We start from the raw sequence: 21,596 nt of genomic DNA on the forward strand, positions 1-21,596 counted from the left end.
CTTTGCTCAGATTTTAATCGTGTGGCTGTGAGATCTTGCTGTCGTGCTCTGTCTTTCATGTGTGTGCTTTTTTTTTTGCCTTGCAGCTCCCGGGGCATGCCTGCGGATGGCAGGGATGTGTCCTTGTCCTTGCGCTGTGACCTTGGTGCTGCCCCTCTGCCAGCAGCTCTGGCTGCTGTGCTTTGGGTGTCTGCATGTTCCCATCGGACACGCTCTCCTTGGCTTCCTCAGCTTGCTTTCAAGGGCAGAGACGAACCAAAGCCTTTAGAAATGGCTCTCTCTGTCCTCACTGCCTTTAGCCCTACAGAACGATGCTGACATCCCAGATGTGGCAATAAACTGCAGCTCCACTTGGTATTTCTCTGATTTGTAGCTTTCCTGTGGGGAGTGCAGCAGTGCTTGTAGAGGACACGAGGCTTCTGCTGGATGTTCCAGAACTTCTCCTTGACGTAGTTATCACGGGACATGTGTGAATTGAGTATGTGCTTTATCTGACACCGAAGTGTCGGGACTTTGGTGTTTGCAGAAAGGAGAATTCTGCCTCGCTCCCCCTTTGCTGACTGTTGAGGCCATAGGATGGTTTAAAACAAGTCCACAAAGGCTCAGAAAGTGTCTGTCTTGCGCTGACAAAATACCGAGATACCCAAATGCACTCCTTACCTCAGGTTTCTTACTGTCGAGTCATTTCTGGCTTAGGTCGGGGTTCTTAGTGGAGTCTGGATTCCTTTTTTCTGCTTGTGAATTTTCCCGTGGATGGTATGAACTCCCATGTTTTGATTACCTGCTCTGTTCTCTCTCCTCCTGTCAGAGCTTTGTAAATATAAATTCCTCTGAGACGGTGCAAACTTTGACTTCAGGATTTCAGCAGTGGTTTTCCTTTTCCCGAGAGTGACAGTTTTTCTGTTACTTAGCTATTGCAGGCCAACTTTTGTCAGCATGGTGCCGACGTGGGGTTTAACCACTGTGAGCATCAGTGGTTTCTGTGTGATGGAGCTGCTAAGGATGGACATGCTGTGGTGCTCCCAGGGCTGCTGTTGGATGTAAGTCCCAATGGTGCAGGGCTCTCTTGCTCCTGTTTTTCTGATGCCCAGCACTGTCACATGCTGTCACAGCAGATTCCTGCAGCACCTCCTGAGCGCTACTTCTCAACATGCACGAGAAGGTGTGCTTTTCTCTTTCAGTACAATAAAAGTCTGAGTACTCTGACTTTTGCTTATCCTGTTGCAGTGCTCAAAATGGAGTTACCACAGTGCTTTCATGTATTTCTGAGCGTTTCAATACACATTTTTTAGCTTACTTCAGTGTCAGCTTAGAGGAGTGCATAAATTTGTGTGCATCAATTTCCCGTAGCTGCCAGTACACATCAAGGCTCCTTTTATCCTGTTGATGTGATTATTTCAGAGACATAAAGGCTATTCCACACTCATCACGCTGTAATTGATATCTCTGTTATTTGGCGGCTTTCCTCCTTCTAGCAAATGTTTGTCTAAACCTTCTCTGCTTCTCTGCCAGATCTCAGTCTTCCATGCACGGCTCCAGCCCTGACACCAGCACTGTGAGTGCTGAGAGATGACTGCAGAAGGGCAGCTTCCTTTGCCTGCGTTGTTCCACCCCACCCTCTGCACTCTGGAAGTAGTTCTGTTGGAGGAGAAGCCAAAGAAGACAGTAGTGTTTCCTCTGGGGCGCAGGCAGCATTCTCCTTGCTGGTTGCACTCAATAGCTCAGTGCACCGAGGCAGTGGGTTCTGGTTGATGTCTGGTTACATCAAACTGTACTGACTGTGTTATGTGCAGGTCTGGTCTGTCACCAAAATGAAAACCTTCCTCTAGATGAGTCAGGGCTGAACTTGTGGCATCAGCTGATCGCCTCTCAGTAGCTACCTGCTCATTTGTATGCTGCTTTCACAGTGTCACACGCGCAGGGCTATAGCTCATCTCCTTGTGTCCATGTAAGGCACCTTGCACTTCATCTCACTCGTCTGAAACAAATTTCTTTTTTCCTTCTCTTACAAGTTAAATCACATGTCTCTTTCCAGCCCAGCAGAAGGGTTACTGTCCAGAACCATCAGAGGGCTTGATGGGCTTTTTTGGCTGTAGTGGCTGAGACACAGAATAGAGCAGTTACCAGCTGCTTGAGTTTTGCTCTGCTTTATTTCAATCATGTCAGCACATAGCCAGGGACGGTGAATGGCACATTAATGATGCTGGCAGGTGCTGGCAAACTGGGGTGAGTGAGCACAGCGAGGGCAGGGAAGGAGGACAGGAGGCTTGGCAAGGTGAGGCCAGGCATAAGGAATGAGTGTGGCCATCCGAGTGCCCTTGGCAAGAGGCATGTGTGGGCATCTGTGGGAGATCTGCTGAGGCACAGCCTCAGTGGCACTTGAGAGGCAGAAATGTAGAAGGGAACCACTGTGATAATAGGCAAACAATTAATCTGGAGTTTGCAGTGCAATTGGCTGGAAAACCCCCATTGCACATTGTGCTTTGCAGGCTTCGCTGGCTTATTAACTGTCACTGGAGAGCTGTGATCAGGCATCCAGGGCTGTTTGCTCTTAGGCTGACCAGCAGCATGAAGAGCAGTGCAGTGGGATGGCAGGGACGGAGCTGCGGGCTCAGCTGGTGTTGGCAGCATGTTTCTGAGTAGCCCCGTGCTTCTGCTCTGTGAGGAGAGTGCTGAGATGTTGGGATCTGGCCTGCAAGGTTCTGCCCTGCTGCCCCGTCTGCTGGGGATGAGAAGGGGGAGGCTGGAGGCTGTGCAGCACCTCTGAGCTCGGGCTCTGGATGACTGTTTTTGCTTAGAATGAGAGGGATGGAGTGCAGCAGTGCTCCTCTGGCCCATCATTTGTATGTTGGGTCTTAAGTAACGATTGGTGCTAATTTTTTGAGCATGGTTTGCAAGCTAAAGGTGAAGCCTTGGATCATGTTCTAAAGCAGACAGTTCTGCATCAGGCATTGGTGGAGATGAATGGAGGAAAGCGATAGGTGCTCTTGGAGCTTTTGAACTAGTTACAAACTAAACTTTATCTTTGAATTTTAGAGTATCTTTTAGTGCAAGTCCCTGTGCTCTCTCCCTGATATTTTTCTCATTATTATTTTCATCGATTAAGTGACTGATGTTGCTCTGGATAAACTTTGAAGCCTTTTTGGAGGATGTGTGTCCTGCTGTCTAGTGGAAGAGAGGCTGGAAGTCTCTAGCATAGCCTCCTGCTGCCAGTGAGCCCAGTCCTGGCTTTTGGCTGAGCCTCTGCCCTTCTCTGCTGGGCTGCAAGAGCAGCTTCAGCTCTCAAGTTTTTCTCTGTTGCCCCAAGACCAAGTTCTGCATTTTGCTGAGACCAAAGGGTAGTGGATGCAAGGACGATTCATGAGGTGCTGTCCTCCTGCCTGGGTGAACCATGACAGTTTGCTCCTTGCAGACTGCTGTGCTAGTTGTACAGCTCTTCCACATGACTGTGCATGACCATCTCTGGGGGTGTGTAGGCTTTGGGCAATGCAATTTGGGCAGCTGGCACCTCAGGCTGATGTTAGAAGTACATCCTGGTCCCAGACAAGCAGGAACCTGGATAAAAGAAAAACCTCGGCGCTGCATGTGGCCTGTAATGATGCAGAAGGGTTAAACTTTTCTTCTTGCACAGCTGTAGCTGTGCTGCATCAGAGCTCTTCAGATTTGTCTGCGCTGAAGTTTTGCTCCAAAGAGACTAAATTGTTCTTTAATCTTTCACATCAATCCTCTTTAGCTGGCTGTGGTTGACAAATGCACTTCCCACTCCTTCCAGTTGTGGTCACTGAGAGGTACGTTGTACCTCCCTTTGGGAGGAGACGAGTGAAAGCAATGGGAGAAAATCCTGGCCACACAGGTTGAGATGTGCAGTGGTGTTGGGTAGCAAGGCAGTAGGTTGATTTGGAGGTCAAAGCTGCTTTCACTTAGACATGTAGCACCTTCCGGAGCTTAGTCTTTTATAGCATCTAGAACTGGGGTGGGATGTTTCGAGGCATGGAAAATCCTCCCAGTTGTCCCATGTCTTCCTCTCCTCCTCCACAAGAGCTGTCTGTGTGCTAGCAGGCTGAGTGCTTGGCTTGACTTACCAGGGAGGTGGGTGCCTGTTTGATCTTGCTGTTCGTGAGTCTCCACCCAGTATTTATATGAGGGAATGCGTGCCTTGACCTTTCCTTTCCTCTGTGGGTTAAACGCAGAGAGCTCCCAAGTTGGAATATTTGTAGTTTCACTCTCTTGATGTGCAGTAAGGTTTGAGCTCACTCTCCCTGGTTGAGCTGTAATATATTTCAGTAAAATCTCAGTCATTCATGGGACCTAAATCTATTGAAGAACAGCAAGAGGTTTTTATGGGTTGCCAGTGGTCCAAATACTGACGTTGTTGGTGATGGATAATTTAGGGATCAGGCAGGTGAAATGGGTGTTAGCATTAATATCTAGGTATGATTGTTCACAAATAAGAGCACTTGTAACCGGAGTAGAAGACAGACTGTGGTGATGGTTGGGACTGGGATGGGTTTCCTTCCCCTCAGGGCTGCAGGAGCTGTGATCGTGGTGCTTGGAGCTGTGATCCAGCTCCTAACTGGGAGATACAGGCACCGCAGAAACCAGGCCAAGTTGCACACGAGAGAATTTTTTTTTTCTGTCTTACCACTGGTTTTGTCTGTTGTTTCTCTGCCAGGGTTGTAGTGCAACTCTGTTTAAGGAAATGCTTTGGCTGGGGAAAAGCTGAGGTGTGTTAATAGAGGAGCTGCCACTGCAGCTTGTTTCAGTTGATGTCAGCTGAAGCTGAGGGAAAGACAGCAGTGTGTGTTGAACTGTTCCTTCCTTCCCTGGAATTCAACCACTGTCCATCTCTTCTTTCTCTTACTGCTTTTGTCGGTGATGCTTGGATGCACAGAGCGGCAAGGGCTTTTGGAGAATACCTTTCACAAAATCATCCTGAAGGCAGAAATGGCTCAGGTAAGAGATGATGTACGTTGTTTTTGTCTGCATGTGCATGCACCCACTTCTGCCTTAGAATTAAAGTGTGTTGACTTACTTACTACAAAGGGCCAGTGTGAGATCCCAGCAGCGGAGGGGCTGGAGAGTCACCCTGTGGATCCGTGTGAGGCCCATGAGGAGAAAAGGCACTTTGGTGATTCAAGCATTGGGTGGCTGTGGGGACAAGCTCAGTTCCAGTGCATCCTGCCATAAATTCGCTCCTCGAGCTGATGTCCTTGGATGACACTTCAGCTGAAGAATGAAAAACTGCACTGCACGAGGCTTCTGCTCTGGTTTGTTACTCCTAGGTCTTGCTTTCACTGAGGAATAAAAAAAATATGAGTTGTGGTACATGAGTTGCTGTGCATAGTGTATGTGCAGCAATCTGTCTTTCCTGGTAGAGGTAACCTTTGGATTTCTTCCCGGGGTTTTCTTCAGCAGAGGTTAAAATGCAGTTTGCCTTGCCAGGTTGAGGACACCAGCATGTGCTAGCTAATGTATTAATTTTTTAGACACAGAAACTGTTCCTGTCAGCCTGCGGTGGGTTCTGTTTGATGGGCTGGGGGCATCTGGGAGGGCTGTGTCTTCTCTCTGAGAAAAGAAAACATTTTGTGGATGTTAAATTCGCTGCAAAAGACTCCACAGAAAGTCTTGTGTGGATAAATATCAAGGTGTTCTGTAGTGTTGAACTCTTCCATGGAGATAAATGTATTAAATAGAATGCAACGTAGAGTCATGTTTACATCGTATGTAAACTGTATGTTTGTTTAGACCTGCACAAGTAGAAAATGCTTCTTACTCAAAGAGCAAGCCCAGTCACACTGGTGTATGTCAACCAGATGGAGTCCCAGCCTTTTTCTTTGGATTTGTTCTGATGACCTTCAAGTTGTCCTTGGCTGAATTGTGCTAAGTTTGAGAGTAGAAGAGCTTAAAGACAATATACTGCTGTTTTCTTTGAGATTTATATATTCTTTTCCTACAGCCTTAAGAAACTCCAGTGACACATTACTTACTGAGAGTATTTGGTATAAGAATGACCCGTGGTGGTGAGGGAGGGAGAAGAGAGTAGGAGAAAGCTGGGGTTCAGAGCAGCTGAGATGGAGAGTCTGTGTGGTGAGGCAGAGGGGAGGTGAAGTTTGGACAGACTTCAGAGATGTTCCTGAATGGCAAAAGCAGCCTTTATCAGGGCTATTTTTGCAGCTGTTTCTGTCTTTTCCTGCAGGGAAAGCAGGAATTCCCATTTGGATCCAAGTGAATTTAATTATCTTATACATAAGAACTGAGCAGAGAGAGGTTCGCATGAATATACCAAAATCCTTTGTGGGATCCGTCAGCATTGAGTGGGAAATAAATTAATAAAGCTCTCTAGAAATGAATCTGAATGTTTATAGGAAAGGGGGAAAAATACTTTTAAAGTCATCTACTGAAATTCTGCAGCATACAGTCTAACAGTCTGTAGCATTTCTTTGTAACTATGGGAGAATGGATGCTCTCCTATAAAAATGTTGGACATAGAAAATCTGTCTCCCTTTTCTTCGTCCCAGTTGTGCAGCATGAGAGAAATCAGCTCTTTTCTTCCTGCAGAAATCCTGTGTGCCTCAGCACTGCTTTACGAGTTCCTGAACACTCCACCTTTGGCTCAGCAGAGTGTGAGCTGTGTGGCTAGCTTTGATCTGATGACTCCTACAGAACAAATGAAGGGTTCTTTGACATCAGTTGAGGATGGAGCACTTATCTAGGAGCGGCTGAGGCTGCTCCAGCTCACCAGCTTGGCTGAAGGGAGCAGGGAAGAAGCAGTGTCGTGGCTGCACACACCCACTGGTATCCTGTAGTTAAATTCTCACTTGCATGTATTGGTGCAGAAAGCTCAGCACGCTGTAGAAATGAGTCCTCAGTGCCTGTGTGTCTGCTTCTAGCTGGGCTCTTACTGTGAGTGTCTACCTGGTGATGTAGGTCTGCTTTCTGCTGTAGTAACCCCTGGTGTTTGTGGGGATGCTCCCTGCAGTGCCAGCAGACTGCAGCTGGGATTAAGGCAGTACCCTAAAAGTGAATGGAAGGAGATAGGTCTGTGACCAGGTGTGAATCTGTTCTCCTGCTGCTTTAGCTGCTAATTCAGCTCCTGGGCAGAAGGGTAGAGCTGCCTGGTAACTGCTCAGGCAGGCACAGCAGACCCTCCATCTGCATGGAGATGCCACATGTGCAGAGGCTGCCTCAGCTTGCTTCATTTCTGCTGCATTTTGTTCTCTGAGGATCATCAGTTCTGCTTTGACTGTTTTAGAGTCCTTTGGAGGTAAAGAGGGTGGCAGGATGCTGCAGGGTGTAGCAGGAGAAGGGGAGGAGTGTTTGTTGGTTACAGTTTCTGATTATTCCTGATAGGAGGCCTGAGAGCATCAGGTTTCAGAAATACTGCAATTAGCTCCAGGAGGTCTTCAGGGCGTTATCCTGGAGGAGGTTTCTCTGGGTGACTCAGGAGGAACATTTACCTCCTCTTCGGTGCGTGGCTCAGTGTGCTCTGACTGTTCTGTCTGGTTACTGCAGGGGTGGCAATATACCAATTTTCTTCCCTTTGTTTCCCTTTTGGATCAGGCTGGATTTGACCCCTTAGGATTGCTCAGTTGTTGTTGTTGTTTTCCTCCTGATCCTTAAGGTATTCAGAGGAATTCGGCAAAAAAGGAGGGTTGGGCTCTACTGTAGCTGACAGAGCATGGATCTGTTAAGGGAGCTGGATCTGTTAAGGACCAGGACATCTCCTGCTCCTCTGCTGGCCCTGTTCGGTGCTGCTTTATTCATGCAGACTGAAGCTCTGGGAAGGCTCCCAGGAAGAGCACTCTCCCATGTTGAGCATTCATTCTAACTACAAGGCTGTTGCAAAGTCCTTGCTGGCTCTTGTAGCTTTCTGATATATTCCCATCCTGTCTGTGGAATGGCTTTAGAGGAGGAATGGGTGCCCCTTGTGACAGGCTGAGAAGAAAGACAGGGAAGAGGACTGGAGTGTTGTAAAAGGTGAATGTAAAAAGGCTGGAGAGAGTAAAATGTATTAAAAAATAACGACTCAGGGTCTCACCAGTGCTCATGAGATGAAGAGTTCTAGAGATTACCAGAGTCCCCATCTCCCACCTTAGGTGTCAGAAGCCCACACTGAGATTTAGATTTCTTTATACCCATATATTGAAACTATGAGAAGTTGGCACGGGGGCAATGAAGTTGAACAATGGCAAATGGAGTTCTTGAGATATTCCTCCTGCATGGGGGGAGTGGCAGTACATGAGCTGGGATTCAAGCAGAAGAGGAGATCCCAGCAAGTAAAATGTGTGCTCAGTGCTGCAGTGATGGTGGGCCTTGGGCCAGAGATGCCTGGCGGATCTTGACTCACGTTCACTGTGGTTATTAGCAAAAACAGCATGCTACTGGGAGAGCTTTGTATCAGCACAGACCAAAATTAATCATTACCTGAAAATGGAATAAACTTCATTTTTAAGTTCAAACAAGTCATCTGCACTTCTTCTCTTTATTCATCTGCGACATTTCAGCCGTCTGTGGAAACAATGAAGATGTAGTGAGAAAGGAACAGCTCACAACCTTCCCCAAAGCAAACAGCAATGGATAATGCTGGCAGGAGAAAAGTGTTTGCTGATGCTGCTGTGCTTCATGCACACACTTCGCTGAAACAACTGCTGGTGTTTGCACCCTGGCTGTTGTCACTTCAGAGGAGCGGGTATGAGTGTGTGGAAGGTAGCAGCCATGCAGCAGGAAGGTTTTTCGTGCTGTTAGGAACTCACAGTGAGCTTGAGAAGTTCCAGCACAAGGCTTTGGGTCAGGGGAGTGCTCTGAGGGCTGGGCTTTTGATGAAGCCAGAGTGGTGGGACTGCAGCTACCACATGGTCTCCAAGGGATCTTCTGTTCTCCAATGTCCGGGCTGTGGAGCTGCAGGTACTGACTCAAGGTAAGCAGCAGCCTGCCTTTTCTCCATGGAGACTTACCCTATCCTGGGGTGGATCCCAACAGTGGGTCTGGCCCAGCTGCTCCAGTGCATACCTGCGCAACCTGGATTCAGTCCGGCAAAGGGAGGTAGAATCTCACCTCAGGGCTTCAGGCTGCTTCCAGCCTCAAACAGCACAGGTATGGTGTGGAGGTGTCCTCAAACCCACTGCAGAATGTGCTGGTTGTGAAGTGAGCAGGAGCGTAGGCTGGGGTGTTACCATGGGGATGCTGAGGTGGTGGAAGCTGCCTTTTGCTCGGTTGGGTCCTGCCTCGCAGAAGCAGTTTTGTCTGCTCACATTAATGTTGCAGGCCAATCTCAAAGGTTGTTGGGAGAGTGATGGTGAGGTACAGTGTCAACAGCATCAGGCAGTTTGTCGCTCAGAAGTCTAATTGGAACAACTCTGTCACATTTAAGTGACCGCCTGTTTTCTCAGAGCTGCTCCCTTGCTGAAGCAGGCCCTGCCTTTTCTCCGTGAGATGCCTTCCTCAGGAGCTGTGGGGTCAGAGTCCCTGCTAAGCTGACAGTGGGGCTGACTTGGTCAGGCCTTGGAGACCCCATAGTGAGCACTGTGCTCATCACAGCAGTGCTGCTCCTGTCACCTCTAACGAGCTGCTGAGCAGCTTCTGAACTGTGAAAACACCTCTGTGACTTTTTAGAAAATGATCTATTTCCATTTTTATCTATGTCCTTGCCTCATGTTTCAGTATTTGGAATAAATTTCCTGGGTTTGCACTGGGGGGAGCTTTGCACTGCAACTGGGATGCTCTCTCTGTGCCCCATTGGGAAGAGGAGAAGATGACCTGGCAGTGTCATAGCAGACCTGGGGCAATGGCAGGCATATGGGATGAATGAGAACTGAAACTGAGGGAGAAACTGTTCAGCCTTGCTCTTTGAAAAGCTGTTTTTTATTTGCAGTGCACCCATCTGCTCCCTCATTGAGGGTATCACCTGGACTCCTACCAGTGTGAAATAAAAATAATTAAAAAAAAAACAAACCACACAGACCACAAACACTTCAATTTCATTTCTCCTAGTGGGAACAATAATGCAAAGCCTGCACCTGTGCCTTTATCTTCAGTGGCCGAGGCAGTCCTTTCATTTAATGTTGGTACTTAAAAATGAAGAAGCATCATGTGCAAAGAGCTCTTGCTGAGGTGGGGCAGGGAAGAGGAAATTGGCTCTGAAATGCACTTCTCTGAGGTGATAGATGCATTTTTTTAATGGGATTTCTCTAGGTTCCCCTTTGCCGCTTTGTTTCTGGTGCTGGAGCAGAGGTTTTACATCTAAGTGCTTTGATCATCAGTTTGGCTGCTAAATGCAGTAATAAATTTGGGTCTTTTTTAAAAGCCTTATGGCTGTAATACTGCCTTGATTTATAAACTTCTCATCCGATGGGGCTACAGGGCAGTCTGCATCTGGCATGAGCTTGGCTTGGTGATCCCTACTGTTGTGAATGGGCATCACTCAGATGAGGCTTATCCCAGTGTGTTACCTCTTCACTAGAAATGCTGCAAGAGGGAAAGAAAATGCAGAAGCCATTAGCAATTAGTTACCTGGGTCAGAGCACTGCACTCGAGATAGTTGCTGAATGCACAGGAATGTATTGTAATTAAGTGTCTAATGATGAGAAACTAAATGCACCACAAATATGGATTCTTTCTCTCCCAAGGCATTGCTGGTTAACTGGTCCAGATCAGCACTGCTGTCAGTGGTCCTCTTTGATACCTGTGCTCTAATGGCTGCATTGGGCAGGGCTGTGTGCAAGATGGAGAAAGAGCAACATGAGAATGAAGGGAAGCGGAGTGGCTGCAGCCAGGCAGAGGGTGCTAACAGCAGGCTGCTTCAGCTGGCTCACGGGAGGCAATTCCACTCACTGCAGAAGTCCCCTGTTAATGTTTGAGCTCTCTGAACTGGACATCCCTGTGCCTCAGGTTTCATTCACTGTCAATCTCTTGACCAGCTGGACTCCTTTCCTAGCAGGAACAACCTATCAACCTTAAACGCCGAGGTGTAAACAGTTCTGGTGTTCTGGCAGCGCCTGAATCCAATTCTCTGCAAGGATAGATGAGGGAATCACAGAATCATAGAACAGCCTGGGTTGTAAAGGAGCACAGTGCTCATCTCATTTCAACCCCCTGCTATGTGCAGGTCGCCAACCAGCAGCCCAGGCTGCCCAGAGCCACATCCAGCCTGGCCTGCAGGGATGGGGCATCCACAGCCTCCTTGGGCAGCCTGTGCCACTTTTCCCTGATGACATCTCTGGGCTGCCGGTGTGCATGAATGCGTAGGTGGGAACTCTCTGAAGTGACTGCAGGATCAATTCAGAGGCCAAGAATTCATTACAAAGAATGTTTGATATTTTTTTTTAATCCTTTCATAGTGATTTATTTCTGTAGATATAATCTTTATTAACCAGAAGCCTTGAGTAAAGCTTCACGTTGCCTTTGCACACAAAGTTGCTTCTCCGACATACAGGCACTGAAGATGCTAAATTACTGAAAATAAATAATTATCCAGTTGTTAGGAAGAGGAGACTTACTGGTGTGGTGGCTGACTTTTCACCTTGAAAACTCCTGGATAAGTACAAGTACAGCTCGAGAAAGGAGCAGATAAGGTAGGAAGAAAGTCCTGTAAACTAGATTAGACAGGTTGTCAGATGCATCCAGTCAAGAGCTGTAAAGCTGCTGTGATTTCTGTAAGAAGTTGACTCTTACTCGAAACCTGCCTTATCCCTTTTACATGTCTGTTCATTTCGTGGAGCCCAAGCAGATCTCAGTGCTTACGAAGCTAAGATTGGAATCGATCTGTCTGCACTGGCAATTGTCAGCATTTTAGAGCTGCTGTACTGTGGGCACTTTGTTCCCTCTGTGAGTGGAGGTGTAGGAACCTAAATAAAAGACTTCAGGGCTCAGACTTTTTACAGTACCGTTTGCCTTTGGATACCAGAGCTCGGAACTCAAACAGTTGTTTATTTTTTATTCTTTATTTTTCTTTGAAGCATGTTATTATGCATAAGTGCATAATCCCATGTCTTTGCTCTCATGTTGCCGTACATCCTCCACAGAAGTATTCATTTTAGGAGTGGAGGCAGCCGTCAGCCACTGTTACGTGGTGCATTAAAAATATGTAGCGTCATGATGCCTGCACAGATTAGTAAGTTTGACAAGATGAGGTAAGCATCTAGAGCTGGCCTTTGTTTTTAATTTTAAAAATTGATGTCCTTGGCTCTATTATCCAGCAGAGGTCTTGGCATATCCTGAAGAGCTATATGCTGGTGTTTTCCCAAGACGTGCCCTCTCTAGAGCACAGTTAGATGTAGAGCTGGAGAGGATCTGAGTCATTGGAGAATAAAGACGGTGTCCTGCTGCCTCTCCAGGGCTAAGAAGTAATTGGTGGTACTTTGGAGCCTGTGGCCACTGTGTCGTGCTGCAGGCAGGGCTCTGTGGCCAAGCTGCTGAATGGCAGCTGGTGGAGCAGCTTCTTCCACCTGAAAGGAAGAAAATGTTCTGGTGGTGGCCCATGTGGTCTGTGTGACCCTGCTCCTCCTTTCTGTGCCCAGAGCAATGGGTGAGGAGACCACTGCCTGCCTCTTGTTTCATTGGGTGATCACAGAGAGTTGCACTGCCCCTCGCTACACTTAGGCACACGTTTTGGACTCCATATGAAATCTGGGAAGATATCAGCAGCTATGGGATCAAGAGGCACAGATCTTCCTTTAGGGCTCCCGTAGGCTCCTTCTGGTCAGCTGAAGCAGCGACCCACACAGCTGCCAGCTGCTGAGTCTGGAAACTGTAAGACTTTGCTAGGAGACAAGTGAGACAGAGCTGAGTCGCGTCAGCCCGAAGCATCCTGACAGTCACTTCTGGAGCAGAGTGGCTGGAGATGTGCTTATCTCCCTGTGGCGGTGGAGGAAGTTGTATCTCAAGCAGAAAAATGAGATAAGTGTGACACACTGCTGGTACCAGATAAATTCAGCTCAGTCTCAGCTGCACGAGAGGTCCTTGGTGATGTGGGCACAATCCAGGCTGGGCTTCACATTCAAAAGCTGATGCTGTACATCCTCACCTTGGGAGAGCTCCTATCTGAGCAGCACAGGAGTGCTTTTTAGGAAGCAGAATGTGGCAGCAGTGTCGCGTCTGTGTTGCACACTGAGAGCAGGCGAGGACGAGGTAGGTTGTCTCCTCCTCCCTCATCTTTCCATGGCCAGCCACAAGGTAGCCAAACCTCAGATTGCTGCCCATTCCTTCCAGGTCAGGAGCTAGAGGAAGAATGGTCCTTAAATATCTCATGAAGTAAAGGCTTGGGTTTGCTTTCCATCTGTTTGTAACAATGTTGTCTGTGCTGGACACTAATGATTCTGTTTTTTTCTGGGGTAGTAGTCACATGCATAATGCATTCCCTGCTGAGCCTTTGTAGCAGTCCCCTAGCTGCTTCCCATCTGAAGGGAAGTGTAAGAGGTAATTAGCAGCCACTTGAAAAAAGGATTAGCAGTGAGTGGGAGCTGCTGTTGGGTTCATGCATGGAATTGCCATGGAAATGCTGAGATTTCCTGGCAGTTGATCCAGTGTGTGGGCTCCAAATATAGTTGCACTCATGGGCCTCTCTCCTTTGGAACTCACTATCCTACAAAAGGAGCTGTTTCGTTTTCCTTCCAGACGGCCCCTGCGTTCAGTGCCATTGCTGTCTGTGCAAAGTGAGGCTGCTGAGTGGAATTAGTGGGAGTGAGGCTGCAGCTGTTGGCTGAAGTCTTTTGGCATTGCTTTCATTTCAAAGCAATTAGCAGAAAATGAGATAAGAAAAAAATATATGACTTGTTGGTTTGCTGTTTTTAGTTAATATGAAAAACAACGATAAATTGGTGCGCAGAGAGCATTCATAGAATCATAGAAGAAGTTGGAAAAGACCTACAGGCTCACCCAGTCCAACTGTCAATTCAGCGTTTGTGACTTCTTACAGAAGTTGGTGCTGCTTCTTGTCCTGCAAGTCCTTCCCAGCTCAGCAGCCCTTGAGTGGGAAACCCACTGAAGCAGTCACTGCAGAGCTGCACAGGGGCTGCTCTGCAAATGAGCTTTTTCAGACTGTGCACCAAGAGCTGCATTTTCTTCTAGCCTCATTTTTTGCTTGCTGGACACTATGAGTTAAAATACTGGATACGTGTGAGGAGTATCTCTTGTTTTAGCACCAGTTCTGGAGGTCTGGGCACACATCTGGGTGCTGGAGGTACCAGTTTTGAGCTCCTACTGTGGGAGGTTCTTTCGGAGGTAAGTCTACTGTATCTCTACAGCAGTAACAAAGAGCCTCCTGAATGTTTCCGTGCCTGAGGTGCTTTGGTTTTAAGCAGTAAAGTGTGCAATTTGTTTCAGATCACCTGTTAGCAGACTCCTACATCGGGCAGGAGGACTCCCCCGAGATGCAGCAGGCAGCACAGAACAAGCGCAGGCTCTCCGTCATCTCCGATGGCAAGTTTGAGAGGAGCTTCTCTGAGGAGCAGGCAGAGAAGATGCCAAGTGAGGGACCGAAGCCACGAGTCTACACCATCTCCGGCGAGAGGCCGATGCTGTCAGACCACGAGAACGAAAGCATGGAGCTGGTGGTGATGAAAGGGGCTGCCCAAGAGGAATGCCACCACGGCCACCCTGTGCACGGTGCTGGTGGCTCTCACGGTGTCAGCAGGCATTGCAAGGGCTGGCCTGGCAGCCGGCAGGGATCCAAGGAGTGCCCAAACTGCACCCGGCTGGCTGCTCCTTCTCATCATTCCTTTGACCTAGAGCCGCATCAATCCGGTGAGACTGGATGGCACAGAAAAAGGCTGGAGAGGATGTATAGTGTCGATCGAGTGTCTGGTAAGTAAGGGCAAGTGCTGGGTGCTGGAAGGGCACAAAGGGACTCATCAGCATGGGTGAAGGGTAGCACCTGTCTGTTTCCAGCATGGAGGTGTCGTTGCCATGTACTTTGAGTTGGCCCTGTAGTGCTTCACCTTGCACTGGTGTCCACATAAAGGGAATCCCAAAGCAGGGCTGTTACAGTAAGAGGAGCTCATTTATATTAAGAGGTCACCTCATCCAAACCTATTTCTCTGAGTGGTTTTCATGATGGCTTGCTTCATCTTAGGGGATCTACGTGGGTTCTCTTTCTGTTGAAGAAAGAGCAGGAGAGGAGGGGCTGTGTCAAAGCACCTACATTTTTGCTCATCCAGGAGGCATTCAGCATAGGACTCTCCTTTGCCTCACTTGGGGATTGAGGCAGGTGAAATCTTTCGTGAACATGCCAGGGTGCTCAAGGAGAGCCTCAGCTCAGGTTGAGTGCTCCATAGTCTGTTGCATCTCCAGAATGCTGCTCTGTGTGGCTGGCAGTAGTCTAGCAGGGTCCCGCATGTAGTGCCACCTCATAGTCGTGCCATAAATATCAGCAAATAACACAACACTGGACATCCTCCCACACTCACTATCCATTTGCTGAGTGCTTTCAGGGAATTTGGCTCATCATGTTTTAATTGCATAAAAAATATCCTGATTATGTTTAAAAACTTAACCGTTAATTAAATATTTCTCCCAATCTGTGTGCTCTAAATTATGACCTAAAACAGTCCATCTTTGTCTGTCAGCTCTGTATGTGGCTGGCAAAGAGTCTGGCCTAATTTGTTTAATTCTTTTTATTGTATTTTCTTTTGGAAAGACTCATCAAGGCTTTTAGTGATGAGTGTCCAGCCAGGAAATGTCAAGGTTTTCCCCTTGAAAAGAAATCTGGTAGAGTACAAGGTCTGTGCAGATCACACTGTATCTCTTTCCTAGGCTCATGGTGATATTTACTGCAGATAAAATTGCATGAAATTTGGGTTCTGGACCATATTTTCATACTTGGAGCTTGCAATTACGTGACTAAAGAAGGGAAAAAAAAAAGATTTATCAAATGTGCACCTACAGTCCAGTTCTGTGCATCACTTTAATCACTGTTTTTCTGTTTGTTCCCTGTGATTTTTGGGCTTCAGCTTAGATGCTGCAAGGACAATTCAGACTTTCTTATTTTTATTGCTTAAGTGAAAAAAAGAGTTTTCCTGTATTTACTGCGCTACATTCACGTGCATTTTGCTGGTAGGAAGGCGGCTCTGCATGTGATGACACAGCCAGGAATCTAGATTGGAAACAGACTGGAAACTGCATCAGTCTGAGCTGTTCAGAACAGAGATCACAACTCAGGGAGTTTGTTCTTGTTGAGATGAGGGTACTATGGGGAATGAGCTGCAGCCTCGTAGCGTGTTCTGAATGAAGAAGGTGAATATTTCTTGCTCTAACATCGATGGGTTTATGTTGAACGATTTCCTGAACACACTTTCCTTTCCAGCACTGTATTCTTTGCTGCGGAACTGAAGCAGGTTGCTTGATGCAGAACCAAAGGAAGGCTTCTGGTTGTTCATGGAGGAGTTTGAACTTGAAGAGCTGAAGCTGAACTTTTCTATTTGCTGGAAAAAAGACACCACGATCTAGCAAATACTGTGCCATGTTTCTGAGTCTCAGGCTCAGAATATGTGTTTCCAACCAGGCAATTTTCATTAGGGTTGGTTGTTAATGTGAAAGGGAGGTTGCCTTTCTAAACATAGGCGTGTATCAGAGAAGATACTCAAATGGGAATAAAGTGGATGGTGCTGAACCTGCAGATGCCTTTATGAGTGTTTCTCTTTGTTCATGCAGGCACAGCCACCCTGGGCTTGCTGCACCTTCTGAGTGCTCGCACGAGTGGCAGCTCTGTGCCTGAGACCAAGTCTCCCCATAGCACTGCACCACGGGCTGCAGGTTTTTGCAGCTCGGTGTCATTTGCTCTGTCTATCCACACGTTGTTACTCAGGAAAAACAAATGACAGCTGAGTGGCACAAGCACAGCAAGTTGCAGGAAGTATTTCCCAGAATGTCCTTCATGTATGGCAAAGAAAGCAGAAAGCAAAGAAGGCAGAGCAGAGATGAACGGAGCTGAGAGAGAGACTAATTTCCCCAGAAATTCATTTGACAATGCTGCTTTCTCTGTTTGGATATATGTGAGATGTTGCTGCTGCAAACCAACACTCGAGGCAGTTGGGCCAGATTGGCTTAATTTAATATGGAACTCGATGCTGAGTTTATGATGCCTAGCACCATTCCTCAGAAGCTCTGCTTCAAATCAGAGCTGGTGACTTAAGAGCTGTGACATGTAATAAGAGACCATCAGTCCTTTGGGATGAGGAGTTCCTGAGAATCCTGTGCAGAACTGTTGGCTAAGCCAGAATTTAGACAACGTCACCTCCACCACCTCAGTGGGTTCGAGACTTTGAGCAAATAAATCATTTATGTTCTGAGCCATTTTACATTGCTTATCTATGTTTTTTTGGAGGAAAGCAGGCAGAGGAATTTCATCAGAAGTATTTAGCATACTTGAATGCTGATTTAATTTAAAACATTTATTTCCTTAGGGTGCCTTTATACAAACCTCGACTTAAACTGTCTGCTGAGGAGCATTCTGTGTAACTTCTAAGGAGTCCCACTTCAAAGAAAGCCTTCCCACTTGCATCTAGCTTTTTTTTTTCCACCATATGTAATTGCAGCTGCTTTTTGTAGATTTGATTGGATTTTGGCCATTGGTAGTGCACAAAATACTCTTGATAATGCCAGAATGCTAACAACTGAGTGCTGTGGTTCATAATGATCTTAAAGCTGGAGGGCGTGCATCTGGACACATGATTAGCAACACGTGGCAAGGTGTTAAGGAAGGAAGCCTCAAATTCAGAGTGAAGCAAGATGAAGAGCCAGGTAGCCCCAAAGCCTGGGGATCCCGTCCTGTGGGATCTCACATGTCTGGTGGCAGTGGTTTTTAATATACCTCCAATTTCCTCCTGAGCAAATTCACCCTGAGAGTTCTCAACAGGAGCTGCTTCTTGGCCAAGTTCCTCCTTCCGTGTCACCACGATGCCACAAACAGAACTGGTGACTTGTTTTGCTGCCTGCTTTTTGTCTTGGTGCCCATTACGTGAAGATGATGTGATGTGCTAATATGGCAGGATTGGGAAATAATCTGCAGTTGGTCCAGGCAGGTCAGTCTGCAGACATAGGGGACCAAATAAATGTGGTTGTCACTAGATTGCACGGTCCATGTGCTGCTTGACTTCCAAATCCAGACAAACTCATCAGCCCGGGTCACCAGGAGCAGTTGTATGAGGCGTGTGTGGGAAAGCATCAGTGGGAGAACAAGAAAGTGTATTTCTGCCTTCAGCTCTGAATAGAGCAAGATGAGTGCTGTATCAAAAACAGCTGGATGAATGGGACATTTCAAGCTAATGGTACTAAGGAAGAGGCAGAGACTGGAAAATGCTTTGAATGAAAAATGTTTTTTTCCCCCGATTATTTTTTTTTCTCTTGTTCAAATGTCTCTTATGTAATTCCTGGATTTGTGCTTGTCTTTGTGCTTAGAGAGCTTTCATTCTTCATTAGCAGTGTGACAGACAGGCTTAGTACAAATTTACAAAACACTTGGTGGTGGCATGCATATAAAGTGAGAGGATGAGACTGTCTTATTTAATACAGGGCAAGGTGCTGAAGAAAAGTGCTGAGTGAGAGCTGGAAGTCTTGCTGTATGGATTGTGCCTCTGCCTGCTGGATTCTCAGCTTTTGCTCCCTCTCTTCTAGATGATGTCCCCATACGAACCTGGTTCCCAAAAGAGAACCTCTTCAGTTTTCAAACTGCTACTACAACTATGCAAGCGTAAGTGAAACCACTGCCTTAACTTTGGTTGTGTATCTCCAAGTCTGTGGCCCACTCCAAACTATATCTGAGAGCACAGAGCAAATTGAATTGTGTATTTGACACTGCAGCTTGGGGGAGAGGGCACTTTGTGTCTTGTCCATTATTTTTTGCACTCATTATTTCTCTTCCCTACTATTCCCTCTTGTATAAGTTCTTGGGCTATGCAATTTTCCTCTGCTTCCCTTATTTTCTCCGTGATGCTGTCCCTGACTGCCTCTGCAGAGCATGGGTGCTGTGGGAACGCCAGCTGAAACCCTCCTCCACTGCCTCTGCTCCAGCCACTGCTCTGGGGGAATATTAATCCAGGCCTGCCCCCCATGCATTGCTCCAGAGAAGTGTGTCTCTGTACTATGAGATGTAGCCCTACAGCTTAATGTGTTTTTCCGGTAGAGGGCATCAGTAAATATCTGCAAAGCATGAGAGGATCTGGTTTAGGAGTAGTTTCTCCCTTTACACTGCATGCAGGATTTGGTGCTGCTGGCTGCTGTGTGTGGAGAAGCAACTTTTCTCAAAGGACTTAAGAGAGAAAATGAAGCCTCATTTCAAGATTGTACCCATCTTGTCAGGGTATGACATCTTCCTGGTTTCAGGTATTTCCTCCCTGGCTGAAAAGGGAAGGCAGGCAGTGTGGAAGATGAGTTGATGTTCTGCTTTCTAAAGTCTTTCTCCAGCCTTACCACCTTCTTGTCCTTCTTCCTGTATCCATGTCTCCCTCCTCTCTGCTGCTCCCTTTATTTCTGCTTGTTTAACCTGGTCTCCATTTTGTGATCTGTTTCTCTGCCACCTCTTTCCCTCAGACATTGCCCTCCCCAGGTGCCCAAAAGAAGCTGCTGGTTGATCTTGGGATAACCCAGACTGAATCAGATCTGCATTGATAAGGTGGAGAAGGCTGGATCCAGTGCTGGGGAGAGGGGTAGCTGCTGAAATACAGAAGGAATCTCTCTCCCCTAGAAGAAAGAGCTTTTCTTTATGCTCTTTCACTCCTCACATACCCCAGCACAGCTGGAAGCGCAGCCCATCCTGGGGAACAGGACGGGGGGCATTTACATGGTGCCAGTCTGCAGCTTCTTGTGCTGCTTCTCTTACACAGCACCCCCATATCTCTCTGCCTCCTCTCTGAAGCTGCAAGTATGATGGCACCTTCAGCAGGTTAATGCTCATTGGCACTGCACTGACAGGGCCTGTGAGCAATCTGAGGGCAATTTGCTGGATTTTTGCTTTGCTCTTTATGAACATTGGTGTTTTAGAGTTCTGATCTGGCAAGCCAGACCATGCACAAACCCAGCACATTTCGTTTGCTGGTGGGCACAGCCCTTGTTACCTGCAGTCACCATTGCTGTGCATGTGGTTTGTGGCAGGATGCTGAGCTTGGAGCTAATGGAGACCAAAGTCAGGCAGGTGTGGAGAATGATGCCCTAAGGACACCCGTGAGGAGCACAGCTCCCTTGTTTTAAGGTAGCTGCTAAGATAACATCTCTAGGAAGTCTGAGCTGCTGGAATTCACACAGAAACATCTCCAAGAGTTCAGGGCACCTCCTTGAGCTGGCTGGGAGGTTCCCAAGCCCCTGGCTTCTGCTGGAGAGTTTTCAGCCCTGGGCTTGCTTCCTTCTCAGGGTGGGCAATGCAGGCTGATTTCACAAGTCATGGGTGCTCAGGGGACAGGAGCTCCCTGCTCCATAATCCCCCATGCTGAGCTGCTGCTGTATTCTGACAGGCAGCATTCTGTCGTCAGTTTTACACCTGTGTGTTCTTTGGGTCTGCATGGAGACCCAACGAATTAATTTGCACCCTATGATGATACTGCCTTGGAGGTTTTAGCTCAGTCAAGCTGGAATTTGATCACTGAGAATTAACTTTAAAAGTGATTTCCTTCCACCTAACAAGAAATATTTGTCCCTTCTGAAGTGAGGATCCCCTCGGGATGCCGCGCAGGGCTGAGCATTAATGAATTCTTCTTTCTTTTTTTCTTTGCATCTTCTGGAATCTCTAGCATCTCGTAAGTATAATCTTCTATTTTTCATTTCTTTGTCTGTTGATGTATGGAATAAACTGTCCTCTCCTCTCCTGTCCAGCATATTCATTCATGCTTTCCCTGTGCTACAACTGTTGGTCAGCTGAGAAGAGGTTAGAGGCTACGCCTGCTGTGCCTGTATGGATCACACTGCAGCCATCCTCACCTTCAGGATTGAAGCTAGCAGGCTTTTGTCCCTCTTGAAACTGGTGCACGGAGGCTTTGTGTCTGCAGTTTCCTAGGTCCATTCCTCCACAGCAGGGATGACAGCTCTCAGCCCCTATTCTTTGGGTAGTTCTGTGGCCACTGCTATGCTTTCTTTAGGAGCCATCTACTCTAGTGAGGACCTTTGGTTTGGTGACTGTTGGCCAGCCCTTGACTCTCACACAGTCCTGCAAGGCCCAGCTGTCCCCTCAGGCAGCCTAGTCTCTTTCTGTTGTCTGGTGAGAGCTTTCCTGTCTGCGTCTTGTGTCCTCTCCAGTTCAAAGCTGTGGAGTTGGTTAATGGCTTAAAATGGTTTCCCAGGGCATTCAGGGGCTACGCAGAAAGGAAGAGACGGAAACGAGAGAATGATTCTGCAGCTGTTATACAGAGGTAGGGCCCTTGTCTCCCGCAGCCGTGACCGTGCCTGGTGTTGCATGGGCCCCCACAGTGTCATTCGTGACGCTTGATGATGTTGAACGTGGTTGTCCCTGTCTGTGTTGCTGTTGGTAGGGACACCAGCAGTGCCTGGGATGGAAATATGGAAGTGAATGATGCTACAGGTCTGGGGATAGCTCATCCTTCTTAAAGGAACGCTGTCAAGTTTATTTTTAAGCTTCTCAGTATAACATGGGGAAGCATGTTAATTTTCAGGCTGAA

The 21,596-nt window shown here is 47.3% G+C and overlaps 1 protein-coding gene across 3 annotated transcripts in view; it reads left to right on the forward strand.

Moving 5' to 3' along the window:
• The window catches only part of NSMF (NMDA receptor synaptonuclear signaling and neuronal migration factor), a 43,489-nt gene that overhangs the window by 2,535 nt on the left and 19,358 nt on the right, over window positions 1–21,596 (forward strand). Inside the window, exons 2-5 of one of the 3 annotated variants that reach the window (XM_042830733.1) lie at window positions 4,892–4,953; window positions 14,320–14,799; window positions 18,607–18,682; window positions 21,261–21,329. In XM_042830733.1, coding sequence (XP_042686667.1) covers window positions 4,892–4,953; window positions 14,320–14,799; window positions 18,607–18,682; window positions 21,261–21,329 — 687 coding nt within the window. The remainder of the gene's footprint in view (window positions 1–4,891; window positions 4,954–14,319; window positions 14,800–18,606; window positions 18,683–21,260; window positions 21,330–21,596) is intronic. The other 2 variants (XM_042830731.1, XM_042830732.1) reach the window with 2 other exon arrangements.

The sequence above is a fragment of the Centrocercus urophasianus genome, unplaced genomic scaffold, assembly GCF_019232065.1.
Source record: "Centrocercus urophasianus isolate 14NV4802_14NV808 unplaced genomic scaffold, USGS_Curo_1.0 seq_34, whole genome shotgun sequence".
Lineage (NCBI taxonomy): Eukaryota > Metazoa > Chordata > Aves > Galliformes > Phasianidae > Centrocercus > Centrocercus urophasianus.